The sequence below is a fragment of the Antechinus flavipes genome, chromosome 1 (genome assembly GCF_016432865.1).
Source record: "Antechinus flavipes isolate AdamAnt ecotype Samford, QLD, Australia chromosome 1, AdamAnt_v2, whole genome shotgun sequence".
Lineage (NCBI taxonomy): Eukaryota > Metazoa > Chordata > Mammalia > Dasyuromorphia > Dasyuridae > Antechinus > Antechinus flavipes.
The window spans coordinates 554,178,677-554,196,674 of NC_067398.1; the positions used below are offsets into that span (position 1 = coordinate 554,178,677).

The 17,998-nt window shown below is 35.2% G+C and overlaps 1 protein-coding gene across 3 annotated transcripts in view; it reads right to left on the bottom strand.

Moving 5' to 3' along the window:
• LOC127544181 (N-acetyllactosaminide beta-1,6-N-acetylglucosaminyl-transferase-like) overlaps positions 1-17,998 on the bottom strand; it is a 127,037-nt gene that overhangs the window by 10,342 nt on the left and 98,697 nt on the right. For all 3 annotated transcript variants that reach the window (XM_051970704.1, XM_051970705.1, XM_051970703.1), the window contains exon 2: positions 3,034-3,126. In XM_051970704.1, coding sequence (XP_051826664.1) covers positions 3,034-3,126 — 93 coding nt within the window. The remainder of the gene's footprint in view (positions 1-3,033; positions 3,127-17,998) is intronic.

The following is a 17,998-nucleotide window of genomic DNA, read 5'->3' on the forward strand; positions in this document are numbered from 1 at the left end:
CGCCCCGAAGTCAGGAGGACTTGAGTTCAAATCTAGTATCAGACACTTAACACTTACTACCTGTGTGACCCTGGGCAAGTCATTTCACCCCAATTGCTCAGCAAAAAAAAAAAAAAAAAATTAATGCAGATGATAAAGTCCTTAAGAAGGTTCCAGAGAAAAAAGATGGTAGGTGGTCATAGAAAAGAGCAAGAGAAATTCAATAGCAAAGACTTTTAAATGGATAGAAATAAACTACCAAGAAAATCCCAAAAAGGATCCCAAAGAGTAAGATATAACTGAAAAGATTGAACAACAATAAATAGTGCTATTCAGCAAGGAGTTGTCCAATGTTTTCTGTTCTGTCTCTCAGCTTAGGGTTGAGAAAGAAGATGAAACCTCTATGTCAGAGAATAGAAACCTGCTGTGTGTCTACTGTGGACAGACAGTTCTTGTGATGTGAGATAAAGGTATGGTTTTCTACAATCTAGTCGAGTTTCTTAGGGTTCTATAGAAGTTGCAGGTAGGAGGTTCCCTAACAGGTGAGACTGAGTGCAGATAAGGCTGGTTTTGAATAAAAGTAGTGTAGGAGAAAGAAGAAAAAAGGTGAAGATAGCGTAGGTAAGGTAGGGTGAAGGGACCAGCAGGTTTGAATCACAGGAATAAGAAAGCTAAATTAGGAAGCAAAATAAAGGTTGGATTTTCACTTGAGGAAATTAAAGAATAAATATGGAGGATATCAGTGAGAAATACACACACACGAAATCCAACATTAATATTCTGAACAGAACAGTAATGATGTCCCCTGTCTGTTTAATTGGTTATATAATGACCCCTTCTTCATTGTTCCTAATTCTTAAACTTCCCCTCTCTCAATGCCAAAAACAAAGTTCATTCCAAGGAACCCTATGTGCCACAGGCATCATTACACCATCCTGTGCCAACCGGATCACACAAGAATATTTCAAAGCACATATCCTATTCGAAAGGTCCACAAAGGAAGTAAGTGAAGGGAGGGGAGTTCCTGTCACTGAGGAAAACAAAGAAAAGGCATTATTAAGAATAGAGAAGGGTTTTTTTCAGACTTTCTGGATCAGGGAGTGTGGTGCAAAAAAAGGAACTGAATCTCTTATTCTGCCTTCCATCTGTGCCCAACATTAACTGTTACCCACAACCTACAGAGAACAAGAGAGGTAAGGAGAAAAAAAGGAAATGAATTATGTATTTAAAAATCAAGTAACTGATTAATTTTTCAGTCATCTGTAGATATACACATTCATACACATTCAAGGGAAAGAATGATCTAAAGCAGTATTTTCCTGGTATCTTCCTAGGACTTCAAGGCCTTTGGAAACTATCTTTTTAAACCATGAATTAAATAGAATGATGGATGGATTGGTCCAAAAGATTTGACTGGTAACTCAGTTCTTCTAATATCTATGCTGGTATTTTATGCTACAAACCCCAACTATGTAAATGTATCAAAAAATACGCTCTGCTTCCATAGAAAATGAGTCTATTATAGTTAATTATTTTATTTCTCTATTAAAATTATGTAATATTCTTTCTAAAATGTAATATTCTCTTGTTGGGGTTTTCTTGAGGTCTCTGGAGGCAGCCTTTGTTTTCAGTTCAGTAATCACCACAAGTGCAGCCAGGGATTAAAGTCCAAAGTCTTTATTGTCTCCTTCAAAGTCTTGTCTCCTTCACTTGGGGCTTGGCTAATTTTTCTGGAGGCCTTCCGGATCTTGGTTTCAGTGGAGAAACAAAGGAGGACAGCCTGCCACCATTTCTCTGGTCTTACCTCGTTCTGATTCTGGCTGAGTTTGTCCGAGCTTATATTCTCTCTAATCAAAGGTGTGAATCTTGTAGAACTATCGTAAATGCTAAGTACATGTACTGAACTAGAGAACTGTTAAGCACCATGCTAAATTAGATACCTATTGTCTCTATCAATTCCACTGACTTAGTACCTTGTAAGAATCCTTTGTTTCAAGTTCAAACTTCTGGCCCATAACACAATTATATATTTCATTATACAGGTTTAAGATGATACAAAATGTATACTGTGGATAATATATGATATATTACATATCAGACATATTCTCCTTTTTTATATTATAAAATATCTCTGTTATAATCAATCAATCAAGGAACCAGCATGCATTTATTGAATGCCAACAGTGTCAGGCAATGTGCAAATTTCTAAGATCACAAAGACAAGAGTAAAACAGTGTCTACCATCAAAGAGTCACATTCTGGTGGAGGAGACATGTATATAGATAGATATATACAAATAGATCTTTTTTTGAGGAAAAAACTGATGAATGGAAGGAATCTGAAGTTTTATATAGGAAGAAGTGGTGTTTGAGATGGAGGTAGGTGAGGAAAAACCAAGTCCTCAGTATGGAGGATGGCTATTACAAAGGCACAGAGGTAAGAGATGTAATGTCATATATGAGGAACAGTAAGAACATTAATTTTGCTGGACCAAAGGGTGTGTGAAGAGAGTTTTGTGTAGTAAACTTGAAAAAGTAGAGTAGTGCCAGGTTGTGAAGAGTTTTAATGACAAACAGACAAGTTTATATTTGAATCTCTGAAGTAATAGATAACCACTTAGTTTATTGAGTAGACTAATCAGATCTGTGATATGAAAATTACTTTGGCAGTTAGCTATGTGGAGGATGGAATGGAAAGGGAAGATTGGAGGTAGATAAACAACTAAGGAGAATGTTGCAATAATCTAGATGAAAGATGATGAAGGCGTGAATTAAAGTAGTATCTCTGTGAGTAGAGATGGTTGGATGAGAGAGGTATTGAGGAGATAAAAAGGATAAAATCTGAATTAAATTTATAGTGGGGTGAGAGTGAGGAATGACTGAGATAGAGAACCTGGGTAACTGGAAGGATGTGGAAAGAAGGAGCCCTCAACAGAAATAAGAAAGGTTAGAAAAGAGATAGGTTTAAGCATGAGGATCATGACTTCTATTGTAAGCATGCTGAGTTGGAGATGTTTAATGAAAAATGTAATAAAGATGAAATAAAAGACATCACCATGACAGCCTCCATGTTCACTTTCCATATCATGCCACTTTACAGCTCGAAGATTTCCTTCCCAGGATGCATTTGGCATTGATCCAGGAACTCCTGTAATGTTGAGAAAGGAGAAAAATCAGAAATAAGAGACAAAAAAAAAAAGATAATTGAAGTTGAGCATTAGGCTACATTCATCATTAATCAGAATTTTAATGTTTCATTGATGACTAGAAGAAAGTTTATGAAATAAACTCGAATGTAAGGTTCTATACTTTCTTTTATATTATTGAAATGCTTTTCTTTTCAGGGATAAAGATGGAGAAAGAAAAAAAAAGAGTTGAACTAAATCTGATTTTATAAATGTATTGGCAAATTCTTATAATCAGTATGCTGACTGGCTTACAGTTTTAAAACTTACCTTATAAGATCTGCTTGTTAAGAGCTAGGAAAGAAAAAATTGTCTTGGGATCTTATGTTTTGATTAAAAACTTGAAATTCCATAGCCTAAAATTATTGTGCAGAGAAGCTTTGAGATTCACCTGAGTTTTGACTGGTCTTTCTCATAGTTTCTTTCAGTTCTACTATAAATATTTCAATGTGAGATGAGCTAACAAATAGGTTATAGGATTGTGTGTGATTGTGTGTGTGTGTGTGCGTGTGTATGCACCTACAAAGAATAATTTCTCTCTCTCTCTGTAATGGCAAACAATGGAACTTAAGAATCTAAATATACCAAATAGATACTAATATACTAAATACACCAACTAGAATACTAAATATATCAAACATACCAAAAAAAAAATATAAATTACTTAGGAATTATTTATCTATTTGATAAAAACTTCCAGAAATACTGGAAAGCAATCGGACAGAATTTAGGCCTAAACAATATCTTATTCCACAACATAAAACAGTTAGAAGAAGTAGATAATATCCTGCTAGGAAATGTATATTCAATCAACAAAAAGATAAAAGTAATTAATAAAGATGAAATAGAAAACTGTGATTTCATGAAACTGGAAAAGCTTCTACACAAACAAAATTAATGCAATTATTATTTGCAGTTTTTAAAGAAATGCTTTGATCTGCATTCAGACTCCACTAGTTTTTTCTCTGAAGATAGATAGCATTTTTCATCTTATGTACTTTTGAATTATCTTGGATCATTGTATTACTAAGAATAGCTAAGTCATTCATAGTTGATCATTGCACAATACTGCTGGTACTATAAAAATGTTTTCCTGGTTCTGCTCACTTTACTTTGCATAAAAGTCTTTGCAGGGTTTTTTTGCCTTTTAAATGGCCCTAATCTAATTTTCTATTGTCAACACTCATTATAATCTTACTACTCATTCTTTTAATACAATCAGTGAGCTATCCAAACTGGCCATTTTGGTATTCCTCACATGTGAAATGCTTTATTTCCTCACATCTGCCTGCTTTATGAGTAGAAATCTGGCCTCAGAGACTTATTACCTTATATCATATATATACCTATATCACCTTGGGTGAGTCATTTAACCCTGTTTGCTTCAGGTTTCAACTGTAAAATGAGTTGAAGAAAGAAATGGCATACCGTTCAATATCTTTGCCAAGAAAACCTCAAACAGGGTCAAACATAACTTAAACAACTGAACAACAAAAACAGAAACTTCCTACACAGGACTATGACAAGGAAGGCACTTTAAAAGCCTCAGATTCTTTAACAATGAGAGGTATTACTGTGACGGACAAAAAGGAAGTCAGTTGAAGCAATCTTTCAAAGGAATTGTGCTTCCTGGAATTAGTAAAAGTTCAGCATAATGCAGGGGAGAGAAATCTAGGTGTTTGAGAAAGACACTAGATATACAATAAGCATTTACCAAGTATTTATCTCATGCAAACACTATGAGGTGATAAAAATGAAAGTAGTCTCTGTTTTTGAAGAGCTTATATACATTTTATTGGATATATCCGGTGAGCCTGCTTGTATGTGTTTGTGGGTGTTTTATACATCATGATTAACTTGCATAGTGATAAGTCAACAATAAGCCACTTGAAGACAGAGGGAGCAACCAAGAGGATTAGAAAAGGTTTCATGGAGAAGATAAAACCTATGATGAACCTTTAAGAGAGTGTCAAAAATAAGCCAAAGTAGCTCCTCATCAGCAAGGTGGCTGATGGGAGGAAGAAGCCTTCCAAGATGGAGACAAAAGATGGCATGAAAACATGAAGCTCTCAGATCTCTGCCAGAGAAAACTCAGGGATTAAGAAAATATAGAAACAAAGATTTAGAGACGGAAGAGAGACCTTAGAAGCCATCAAATATGATCTCATCCTTTTATACATGAAAAAAAACTGAGGCACAGAGATGCTAAATGACTTGTCAAGATTCAACAGACCTAGCTAATAATTGTGTGAGGCAGAATGTGAACACAAATGTTCTTGGCTTTTAAATCCAGGATCCTATCCAATTAATTTCTACTCTCTTCACTGATGGCATATAAGATAAAGACATAGCCACAAATGTATATAAATAAATTCAAGCCCTGCCACAGACCTAACTAATGAAGTCAAATGTCAGCTAATCAGATGCTGCTCCTGTAGCACATCTGGAAATGAGCCTGCCAGGCAAGGCTGGATCTCTGAAAGATCTAACTAGAGGCAATAGAGAAGATCCAAGAAGAAACCAACATTTCCCAAACAGTAGAGAGATAAATATTCTGTCAGAATGTTTTGCCACTGTATTTCTCAGTAACCAAAACAACCTTTTCTCTTGGGCCTCTTTTCTCTATGTAGACATACTCTTTTGGTGACCTCATTAGCTCCCATTGGTTGACTAATCATTTTCTTTGCAGATCACTCTTAAATCTATATATATCCAACCTTAGTGTCCCTTTGGGGCTCAAGTCACCAATAGACTACTGGACATTCTAGTCAAATGCCCCATAAGTATCTCAAATTGAATATATCAAAGATACATCATACTCTCTTTCTTACAGCCAATCTTTCTTGCTAACTCTAGTTCTGCCAAGGAGTTCCATCATTTTTTGAGTCACTAAAATTTCTAATTTCTACTCATCTTTCTTCCCAGCCCCACATGCCAAGTCTTATTAATTCTACCATCTTACTTATATTCATAGCCTTCTCTCTATGTGGATACTGTTTTAATTCAGACTTTCATACGTAAAATATTCTGGAATATTTTAACAGATTTTTAATGGGTCATTTGGTCTTTAGTCTCTCTCTTCTTCAAAACTATCCTCCACACAGCAGGCAAAGTAACATTCCTAAAATTCAAGTCTTGACTATGTTACTCACTTCTTTGCTCAATAAGCTTTCATTTTGCTTGATAAAATATCTATTCCTCTATTTGGCATGTGAAACCCTTCACAAATGGGTTCCAGACTACCTTCCCAGGATTAATGAACTTTGTTATGCTTCACACTTTCTACATTCCAGACAAACTGACTTCTTGCCACTCATCCACAACATGTCACCTATTATTCTTTTCCAGGTCTTTGCATAATAAGGTATTCTCCATGCCTAGAATACATATATTCTCCTATATATTAGGTCTATATGGATAAAGATTCTAGATCTTCTGGATCTCAGGACTAAATCATTATTCCTATCTAGAAGCTTAGCATTACTTCCAAAGGGCCAGGAGTAGATCAGATGATGTCCTTTCAGCCTGCAGGCCAAATGAAATGCTTGCCTGCAGCCAAGTAAAATGCATGAAATAACCTACATGCTTGTATAATTTGCAATACTCAATTGATTCATTAATGTTTTACCTTTCTCTGAAAATATTCTGAAGGCTTAGTGAGAAACAGCATTTAGATGCTATACTAAGTTATCTCTCTTATGTTTGGCCTTTACTAAACAATGATTTGATCAAGCAAACAAAGATTTGCATTTACAGAAAAAGAAAACGAGCTAGTTTGCCAGGCTGCAATAAGAGCAGAAGAAGAGGAGAAAGCAGAAACAGGTTAAAATCTTCAGTTCCCAACAGTAAATTTTGTCTAGATCCGCTAACTGTCTATACTTCAGGCTCCAAGTTTCCCCCCCCCCCCCCTTTTAAACCCTCTCCTCTTCTTGAGTAATTTGTTTAACTTTGTTGATATAAGGAACTGCCCATAAGGCAATGGTCCTAGTGACAAGAAGATTTTTTTTAGTAACCTAAGAAAAAATGCAAGCTCTTTGAAGGACGGACTTTGTCCTTTTTGTCTTTACAAACAAGATTTGGTGATATGCATGTATAGAGTTGAGTTAAAAAAAAAAAAAGCATTACGGAACAGAATCAAATGTTTGGTAACACAAATCACTACAAAAACATTTTTCCTCAGAGGACCAACGTCATTATTAGGTACTTGGCCTCAAATAAGGAATAAGATGTCATAACAGTAAAAGAGGTATAAACTACAACAATTTCAATAGTAGTTGTGTTTCTAAAGTCCTAAAAATTTGGAAGAAATGTGTTATTCATATTGATAATACAAGGAGGCCCAAAGTGCTATCACACACAAACATATACACAATTACTTCATTTAAAATCAGCATCCTAATTATTACAAACTTCAAATAAATATTTAATTAACAGTATCTCTTTTGTCTGATTTTTAAAGGATATTTTGATAATAGTTTGAATGGCCCTGATCTCTTGAAAAAAGCAGTTCAGATAAGTCTAAAATGAAGACTTTTCTGAAACTACTGTTTTATAAAATAAATGCTTTAAATGCAAAATAAAATAAAATGAACACTTCTTTGTCTCTTGATAAATTTCACTATAACTAACAGGGTCATTCATTCCAACTCCTTAAATGATTTAGAGCCAAACTCAAATTTGGAGACATTATTTTTTAAAACAGACATAAAAGTCTAAACATTTTTGGTTCCCTTGTTCATTTTCTTTTCTTTGCTTCCTATGACAAAAACGGGCTTTGTTTAGGACCTGGAGCCAACCTAAGAACATGAATTTCTACTGAGGGTTCCTCTCACAAGACCAAGGTTCTTAACCTGGTTTGTGAACTCAATTTTTTTTTGGTTTATATTCTTGAATAACTGTTTTTCTTTGTAACTCTATCTTATTTTATGCATTTAAAATCATTATTTTGAAAAGGGATACATAGACTTTACCTTGCTATCCAAGGAATTCAGGAGACAGGTTAAGAATCTCTTAGGTTACACTATATACAGTGAATCTTTCCCTCAGTTTCTTTTTTCTTTTTCCCAGGATGGACACATCTTCCCAGCTATTTCAGAAGTCTCGGTATTGCTAGCGCTCATGATCTAATGCTTTCTTTTTTACTGCTGTGCCACAGTTAGAGGAAGTGGTTGGGACTTTCTCATTCGATTTCTAAAGCAAGGGGAGAATACTGTCCTTTCCTAGGTAGGTCACCCACAGCTTAGTAGAAATGCCATTATCTTGGGTCTCAGATAATAAAAATATAGAGAAACTGATAGCTTTTAAATTCCTTCCTGGCTCTAAATCTATGATTCTAAGATCTTTATCATTTAGGAGAGAATATGGTTGTAGGATATGGAAGAGAAATAGGGAAAAAAGCATGGAATTTTAAATATTGAGAAGTCGAAATTTTGTCTTATATCATATAGAACAATATATATGTATGTATGTGATGAAGATTAAACTGTATATGATATCAGGGAAATTGGACACAAGTACTACAGAGCTAAAAAGACCCAAAAGTAACTGGAAAAAACTAGACATTATAAATAAAAAGCAATACTAATTGTAGTAGAGATTGCTTATTGTTTAAATATTATCAGTAGCAAAATCACCAAAGGGAAGTGTAGTGAGAAAATCTCTTGTTTCTGGAATCCAGGAAACCTGGGTTCAAATCCTTTCTAGGATGGGACCTCCTGGGCAAGTCACTCAATTTCTTTAGTTTACTTTCCTCTAAAATGAGGGAGTTGGGCTTCATGGCCTTTTATAATACCAAGTCTGACTAATGTTTGTAACTCGTTTATAAGGTGAAACTAATAGAATCTAAGCTCCCAGAAGTAGAATTACTTTCTTTTAAAAAAAAAATCTACAGTTTCTAATCCAAAGAAGGTTCCTAATCAATGGTGAAATACAGTGGAAGTCAGATAAAACTTCGGAGTATTTCTTCAGCTTGATCATTAGATCAAAACTTGAAAAGATGAGTATTAAGGATCACATGACTCCATTCTACCTTTTGTGGCTGGAAAAATCTGGTGAATCTAAAGGATGTGAATTTAATCTGAACTCAAATGATCAGAACCCCTAAAGGAGCAATCAATGTCTGGCCTGGTTCCATAAAACCATGAGCCAGTACTGACCCTCATTACCCAGGAAACTTGGCCAATCCCAACAATGTTCCTTGTCAAATATGGCTTATGACTGACTGCCAGGATTGTATCCCAGTGGCATTCAATGTTATCCAAGCTAAATGCCAAGTCTAATTATTATTATTTTTTTGAGAAGTGAATTTGGTCTTTCAGGAAGGCAGTTCTGCAGAAGGATGATTTTTAAGAAACAAAACAATGTCACAGAAGGGAAAGAAAAAACTAAATACCAGGTGTTTTCTGGGTGACCCTTGCTGGCCTCCACTGGCCTGACTCAGCTTTTTTGAAAACAAATTACTTTGAGAAAATCAGGTTTTTCGGCTCCTGGCCCCATTGACTACCCTCTTGCCCCTTTTCGAAGTGACAATCAGATACAACCCCTTGAAGTATGCTAATTGGTAGGCTGCATTTTCAGGAACCAAGATATTTCTTTCTGTCCATGACTGTTTTCAGAAAGGCAGTTAGTTTCAAATAGTTCAAGAGCCCTTGTGTTGCAAAATTCCCAAATCCAGGAACTTGCTTTTAAAACTATGACAGAGGGTGTGTTTATAGGGTGTCACAGTTCCTCACAGACTCACAAATATGTGCAACTAGGAAAATGTGTTCATGAAAAATGGGGGATGGGGTGGGAAGAAGAAGACAATTTGCTTATAGCTTCAGTAAGAAGTTGTGTCTTTCCACTGAACACTTGGAAAAATATTTAAATTTCATAAAGATAATTAGCACCACATTTTTCAACATATATAATCTATATATCTGCATATGTGTGCGTATATAAATGAGAAAGAGAGAGAGAGAGAGAGTCACTAATTCACATCTATTTTATGGCATATAACAGTGCAGTGTAGTAAAAATAACTTAGAGTGGAAAGACCTGAAATCACAGATTTGAAACAGGCCTCTGACATTTGCCAGTTATGTGACCCTGCCACTTGTGTAAACCTCAGAGTTGCTTGTGATCTTGAATCCATAATAAATAATAATGAGTTTTTATTCACAATGTCTTGAATTCATAAATAAACATTTAATTATTAGAAGCAAAAAAGAGCATTAAAAATGATTTAAGATTAATTTGTTGGATTTTGGGTTTTTTTTTTTTTTTTTTTTGGTTTTGGTTTTGGTTTTTTGGTCTGCAAGTGCCTAGAATAACTCAGGCTTGTGTCCAAATCAATATTAAACAAATGAGAAGTCCATACTATATAAGGACAAAGACTTGCAAAGCAGAATGAAGGGGAAGAGAGAAGAGACAGGCTCTCTTAGAAATTTGTTATGTTACCAAGAACCAAGCCCAGAAGTAAATATCACGTTTTGGTCAAGCCTTGTAAAGCATAAAATATTGCTATAAATTTTTCTCATCTGATCTCAGATTGAAATGTGGTTATTTCCTGAGACTCAACTTAATCTAAGATCTCAAACAAAGAAGAAACTCCAATTACTTATATGAGTATAGAGGGATCTCAGAGTTCCTTTAATTGATTTTCTTCATTCTATAAATTAGGAAACTGAGTCTTAGGAACTTAACTCCAAGGAAGGAAATGTCCAAAAGAATGTTATGACACAGGGAGTGTCAAAGGTGGAACTTGGCGCGGCCCTTGTATTCTAGAGAGAGTGCTCTTCTCCCTGTTAATCTGCTTTATCCTTGACAGTCTGACATGAAGTCATTCCTCCCACATTTAAAAGACTCCTCAGGTAGACCTGCATACATACTCTACCTATTAGGGCTAGCTACACAAACTTCCTACAGTTTTCCCAATCTTGCCTGATAACAATAAAAGAAAACACAATATTGAAGAAGACCTAGAAACAAAAGCAGAAAAGGCAGACTTGGGAGCTCCTGGTCAGAAGGCTAGATTGCACCAAATTCCATCCTTTTTGATGATTATCTTAGTATTATGGGTGAATAGGGATGAAAAAAGTGGAATAACATTCATTCAAATGCTGAACTATACATAAAACTGGGGTTCTTAATCTAAAGAATGTGAACTTGCTTGTTATTTTTTTAACATTATATTATAAAAATAACAATTTTAATAATCTTGGTTTCTCTTGTAATCTTATGAGGCAGCTAGGTGCTACAACAGAGTATCAGGTTTATAGATAGGTAAAGCCAAGTTCAAAACCAGCCTCAGACATTTATTAATTGTGTGATCTTAGGAAACTGTTAGCTTCTGCTTGGCTTAGTCTGTCCATCTGTAAATGGAGTTGACAATAGTATTTATCTGTGAAAGATTTTGTGAAGATCAAATGAGATTAATAATGGTAAAGTGCCTGGCACATTTTGCTCATTTAAAAGCATCATTGAATTATTGTTCTATAAGAAACGATCAGCAGGATGATTTCAGAAAGGCCTGGAAAGACTTACATGAACTCTTGCTAAGTGAAGTAAAGACATTGTAGAAAGCAATAAGATTATGTGACGATCAACTCTGTTGGACATGGTGCTTTTCAACAATGAGGTAATTCAAGTCAATTCTAATATACTTGTGGAAAGAGCTACTGAATGTGGATCACAACATAGTATTTTCACTGTTTTTGTTGTTGTTTGCTTTTTTCTTTCTTTCTCATTTTTCCCTCCTTTGATCTAATTTTTCTTGCACAATATAATAAATGTAGAAATATTTTTAGAAGAATTGTACATGTTTAACTTATATTGGATTACTTGCTATCTAGGGGAGAAGCATGGGGGGAAGGGAAGGAGAAAAATTTGGAACACAAGGTTTTGCAAGAGTGAATGTTGAAAACTATCTTTTCATATATTTTGAAAATAAAAAGCTATTAATTTTTTTTAAATCATCATTGAGGAGTCCATAGGTTTCTTTGTCCTGCCAAAGGGGACTATTACATAAAGAAGGTTAAGAACTCTTCCTATACAACATAAGACTTAGCCAGCCAGCGAAGAGGCCAAGGAGACATGTTAGTCACATTAATATCTTTATTTTACAGATTATGATTCTCTGAACATTTTCAAAGTCAGTTTGTCAATATTCTTTCTTTAATGGGTCCCTCATCTAAAAATACTTCAGATGTGATCTGATCATTGTTGTTATTTAGTCATTTTTCAGTTATGTCCTACACTTCATGATCCAATTTGGGGTTTTCTTGGCAAAGATGCTAAAAGTGATTCAATATTTCCTTTGCCAGTTCATTTTGCAGATGAGGAAACTAAAGCAAACTGGATTAATAGATTTGCCCAGGGTTATATAGATACCATTGGAAAGTCACATTTGAACTGAAGGAGTCTCCTGACTTCTCTCTATCCACTGATCCACCTAGCTGCCCTAGCAGAGTTCAATAAACTCATAACTTTGGTCTTCAATTAACCCCTATGAATAGGAGGAGGTGGACAAGGTAGCCACTAAGGTCTCATCCAAGCAGAATAGTGCATAAAGTGCTGTACTTGGAGTCAGGGCAGATTGAGTTCAAATATTTATTAACTGGGTGATATTGGACAACTCACTTCACTTCTCTCAGCGCTCAGTTTCCTCGTCTGTAAAATGGAAAAAAAAAACAATATCTACCTTCCAGGGTTGTTGTAAAAATCAAATGTGATTAATATTCATAAAGCACTTAGCACAATGCTTGGTATATATATATATATATATATATTCACATACACACATATATATGGTACTCTTCCTTCTTATTAATACAAACCAAAATTGTTTTATTTTGTGTCCTTGGGAATAGGGATTTTTCTTTCTATAAGCCTAGTAAAGGCTCTGGCACATAGTAGGCACTTAATAAAAGCTTGCTGATTGATCTGCTCTTTCACACAAGTGGTTCAAATCAGTACAATAGTTTCTCAATCTTTTTCATATGATTCCCCTTATCACATTTCCCTCTTCTCTACTCATACAGCTGATTTTTTGGAGCTCAATTGAGAATGAACCAGCAAAACTGACAATGTCTTTGTGCTACAAAATGGATCTCTGCAGTTAATGATTTAACAATTCTGACTCTTTGTTCACATTGACAATCTCCTGATTAGGAAAGGGAATCTAACTTGCTGCTTGTTCTAGAGAAGGAGTTTAGGAAGGGGTAGGGGACCTGAGGTTTTATTTGGGGGAAAAGGAGAGGGTAGAAAGATCAAAGGAGGATAGGTAAAACAATGCCAAACTTTCCAAACACCAAAAAGCTATTACTCTCACCTTGTTCAAAAGTAATCAAGAATTAATACACAATACTCGTCAACCTCAATACAGGTCCAGGACACAAGGAACAAAGTTTTGGATTTTCGTTTTATACAAAGCCAACCTCATTATGATAGAGTTTTCACTGTATACAATCAATTCAATAAGGCATAATATTACTTAGAGAATTATTTTAGTTAGATACATTAGAAAACTAACTCAACAAAAATACAAAGGATTCTGATTGCTGATTGACAATGGTGATAAAAACTAATATATACTGCTAAAAGTTAAAAATGAAAATTTCATTTAAGAGAAAAGTTATTTATGTTGATTATTAGATGGTTCTAGGAATTCCTACTATATACAGCATAGCTGTATATATTGAAATCTGGTAATATTTAGATAGATCAGAAAGTTGGGTTTAGGCTGACCTGTCAAATCACACTTCAATTTTCCCTTAGCCATTATGTCAAATGACTTTGTTATGCATGTTTAACATGTATGAGACTGCCTGCCATCTAGGAGAGGGGGTGGGGAGAAGGAAGGGAAAAGCTGGAACAGAAGTGTTTGCAAGGGTCAATGTTGAAAAATTACCCATGCATATGTTCTGTCAATAAAAAGCTATAATAAAAAAAAAATGACTTAGTTATGCCAAGAGACAGAAATTAGCCTTGACTTTATACATACAATAAAAACAGATATATCCCAAATCCAATTGAATGTCATCCAAAAGTGTTCATGTAGATGTTCTTAGACTAGTGGAATAAATCTATGGCTCAATAGTCTTACAAAACAAATTTGCTCCTTTGTGAGAGAACAGCATAAACAGAGCCAAAGTAAATTACTAGTTACTTGAGAGGTAAGGATTTTAAAGCACTGATCTTTTTTTCTTTCTTTCTTTCTTCTTCTTTTTTTCTTTTTTTGTTGTTATTTGGTTATTTCACTTATGTCTTCACTGTATGCACTGCTGTTCAGGAGGCAGCTGCACAGGTGATATTTTTCCCTTTAAATCTTTCCAAATGCTAGATTACTTCCTTATGGATTTTAGGGAAGATATCTTGCCTTCAAGTGTTGATAAGCACTGAAGTTCAGAGTTTACAAATTCCCTCATACAATTCAAGTAGCCATATTGGCTACATATTGGAGGTGAGGAAAATGCCTTACCAATCACATCATAGAATTTTTCAATCCTATTGTTGTATTCTTATACAGGTTAACACAAGAAATGTTTGAGAGCATGTAAACTCCCTTGAAGAGCCTCTTAAAGGGAGAAGAATGTCTGTGTATGATCATTGAGTAAGCTAAATGAAACTGGGCTTTTTTACAGAGCAGAGCTCTTATGTGGTGATTTCTAATCAAATATTTTTTATAAAAAAGCCTCAAAATATGGTATTAATTTCTTTTTCTATGCAAATGCTTTATTCCCTCCTCTGAGGACATTACAGAAATGTGTCAGGTACCAATGGATGAATAAATGTGATCCCAGGTAATTTCTTGCTGGTTTACCATCACTGTACAACATTGCAGAAAGGATTACACCCATCATGAAAATGGCAAAAAGGTAACATCTCTGAAATTTCATTATTTTAATTCCTTGAGGAAAAAAAAAGAAAAAATTAAATCCCCTTTTCAGAGAAAATATACTATTCACTCAACTTCTAATTTAATTCTTTTGAAGACCTTGGATTTTGATTCCTCTTTGATTTTGTTGTTATCTGGAATCCAAATTAAGTTGAGTTTTAAAAACATTTGTATTCTGTTTAAGTGATGTAGAGAGCTGCAGATAGTGAGGGAACTCTGGGTAAGGTATAAGACCCTTCAGCCCAGAAGAAATCTTATGACAATGTCTGGTTTGGCTCCCCACCTCCCTTTGGTGTTCAAAGGGAAAAGTCAAAGAGGGTGTGATCACCTCTCTTTGATGTTCACATTTTCACCAATAGTTTGTTGACCTTGCACTATTTTCATGAGGGCTTCCCCTTTATCTTATGTCTCTGTTCAGCTGCCAAAATGTAATGTCGGGACTAGCTCTCTGGAGGGTCTTGGGACCAGCTTTGGTCTTAATGAAGGCGTGAAGAAGGCAGGAGAGCCACCAGGAGGATGGTCAAAGATGGAGTGTCTTTATTTCCAGTCCTCTCAGCCCTTAAATATCTCAGTATGAGAAATTACAGTACACTAAACATGTGCCAACTAGAGAACAATTATATCATCAATCACAAATTCGTCTTGCTGTAAGTATCCCTTGCTTCAAATAGAACAAATGTGGTCATGCCCTCCTTGACTTCTCAGGAAGGGTAAGAATACCAAAGGGAGGTGGGGAGCCAAACTAGACATTGTCAGCAGGTTTCCTCGGGGCTGAAAGGTCTCATACTTTACCCAGAGTTCCCCCACTATCTGCGGCCTATATTTCCACCATGATGAACTCTGATGAAGTCAAAGAAAAGTTTTATGAAGTTTAATAAGAGACCCTTATTATCAATTTGTCAAAAGAGGACAAGACAATTCTGATTGACTTTAATGCTAGAGTAGGCTCAGACTACCAAACAGGGCAGGGAGTCCTTGAGAGGAATGGAGATGGAAACAGCAACAGCAATGGTCATTTACTATTGAAAACTTGTGCATCTCATGACCTTCACCGTAAACACTGCATTCCATTTACTAAATGCAATAAAACTTCATGGATGCACTCTCATAGCATACACTGGAATTAAATAGACTATGTGATTACAAGAAGAGACAGAGAGAGTGGCAAAGGCAATGTGTGGCAAAGTGCTGGACTGAACATAGACTTATCCTCTCCAAATTAAATATTCACATTCAACAAAAGTGGCAGCCCTAAGACAAAATGACTTCAGAACAATTAATGTCAACCAGTTATATCTTGTCTCCTAGACACAACAGTTTGTTGCAAAGTTAGAGGTAAAGATGAAACAACACATAGTTGACAATAGTAGAGCACAAAAAAGGGAGAAGCTTTCAGAAATTTAGTGTACAGTATTGCACTTTATGGGAAATAATATTCACTAATAAATAGCAAGATGTTTTGATAAAAAATGATGGGGAAATTCAGAATTAAATTAAAAAAAAGAGAACTCTACAGGGTTTGCCAACAGAATAATTCATCTACCTCTAAAAAGGCAGCATTTAACTCCATCAAAACTAAAGCACAAGTGAAGCTTAGAGAGTTAACAGGACTCTTGGTGCAATAAGAAGGCAGATGAAATTCAGTTTTATACTGACAATTCAAAGCATTTTTAAAGGCAATTCAAATTCCTGAAGGCTATTTATGGGCCAAAAAGACCTACAGTACATCTTAGTATTTATAGGTACTCCAAAAGCCAAGCAATACAGCAACCATATGTGCAACAATCAGTTACAATAGATTGATCAGATGGAGCAGAAGAAGATAAAATGCTGTGGATAAATCATTTACTTGCAATATACTTTTCAGGGATGCACACATTGATAATGAGATTGACACACTCATTGCCAGAGCTAGATCACTCAATGTTTGGGAGGCTCCATAGGAAAGTGTGGGAGAGGAGAGATATTAGACTAAATTGAAAGTCTATAGAGCCATTGTGCTAATCTCATTGTTGTATGCCTATGAAACTTAACCAACAAGAAACTTAAATACTTCCATTTGTATTGTCTTAGGAAGACTATGAAGATCACCTGGCAGGATAAGATACTGCGGTCCTTTCTTAAAACAAACTGCCAAACATTCAAACTCTAATGCAGAAAGTGCAATTCCAATGGACTGGCCACATTGTTTCAATGCCAAATGGGTACTTCTCAAAAAGACTTTTAAGAAGAACTCACAAAGAGTAAATGCTCACACTGTGATCAGAAAAAAAAAAAAAGATTCAAGAACATTTTTTAAGGTCTCTCTTAAAAACTTTGGAATTAGTTGTGTGACATGGTAGACACTGGCTATAGAACCACTCCAATATACCATATCCTTATCAAAGATGGTGCTGTGCTATATGAACAAAGCAGAACTGAAGTAATGTAAAATATAACCAAATTTAAAGAATCCACCCAAATGTTCATATTTGGGTTCGACCTGTGGTAAAGCATTCTGAGCACATATTGGTCTGATCAACCATAGTTGGATACACTGTAACTTGACTCTTAACACAGTGGTGTCATTTTGATCCTCTTTGAAAACTAAGGACAACAACCAACCAACCAATCTACAAGCAAATTATCTCCTACTCAACATAAACTGTTTAGCATTATTTTGTTTTTGTTCTTGTGACTACAGTCCCTAGAATTATGAGTGGCACATGGTAAGCATTTAACAAATGCTTATTGATTTGATTGCTGAAACCACATGATTTATTTTGTCCTATTCCATTATTGAAGGGTATGAGAATCCCACTATCACAGACAAAAGTTATAAAGGATCTCAGAGAACATATTCACCCACCTATGTTACAATATGTATCTCTCCTTTGAATTTTCCCCAATAAATGATCATGTAGTTTTTGCCTGAAGATCTCTAGTAAGGGGGCACTTACTGCTTCAAAAAGTAATCCATTC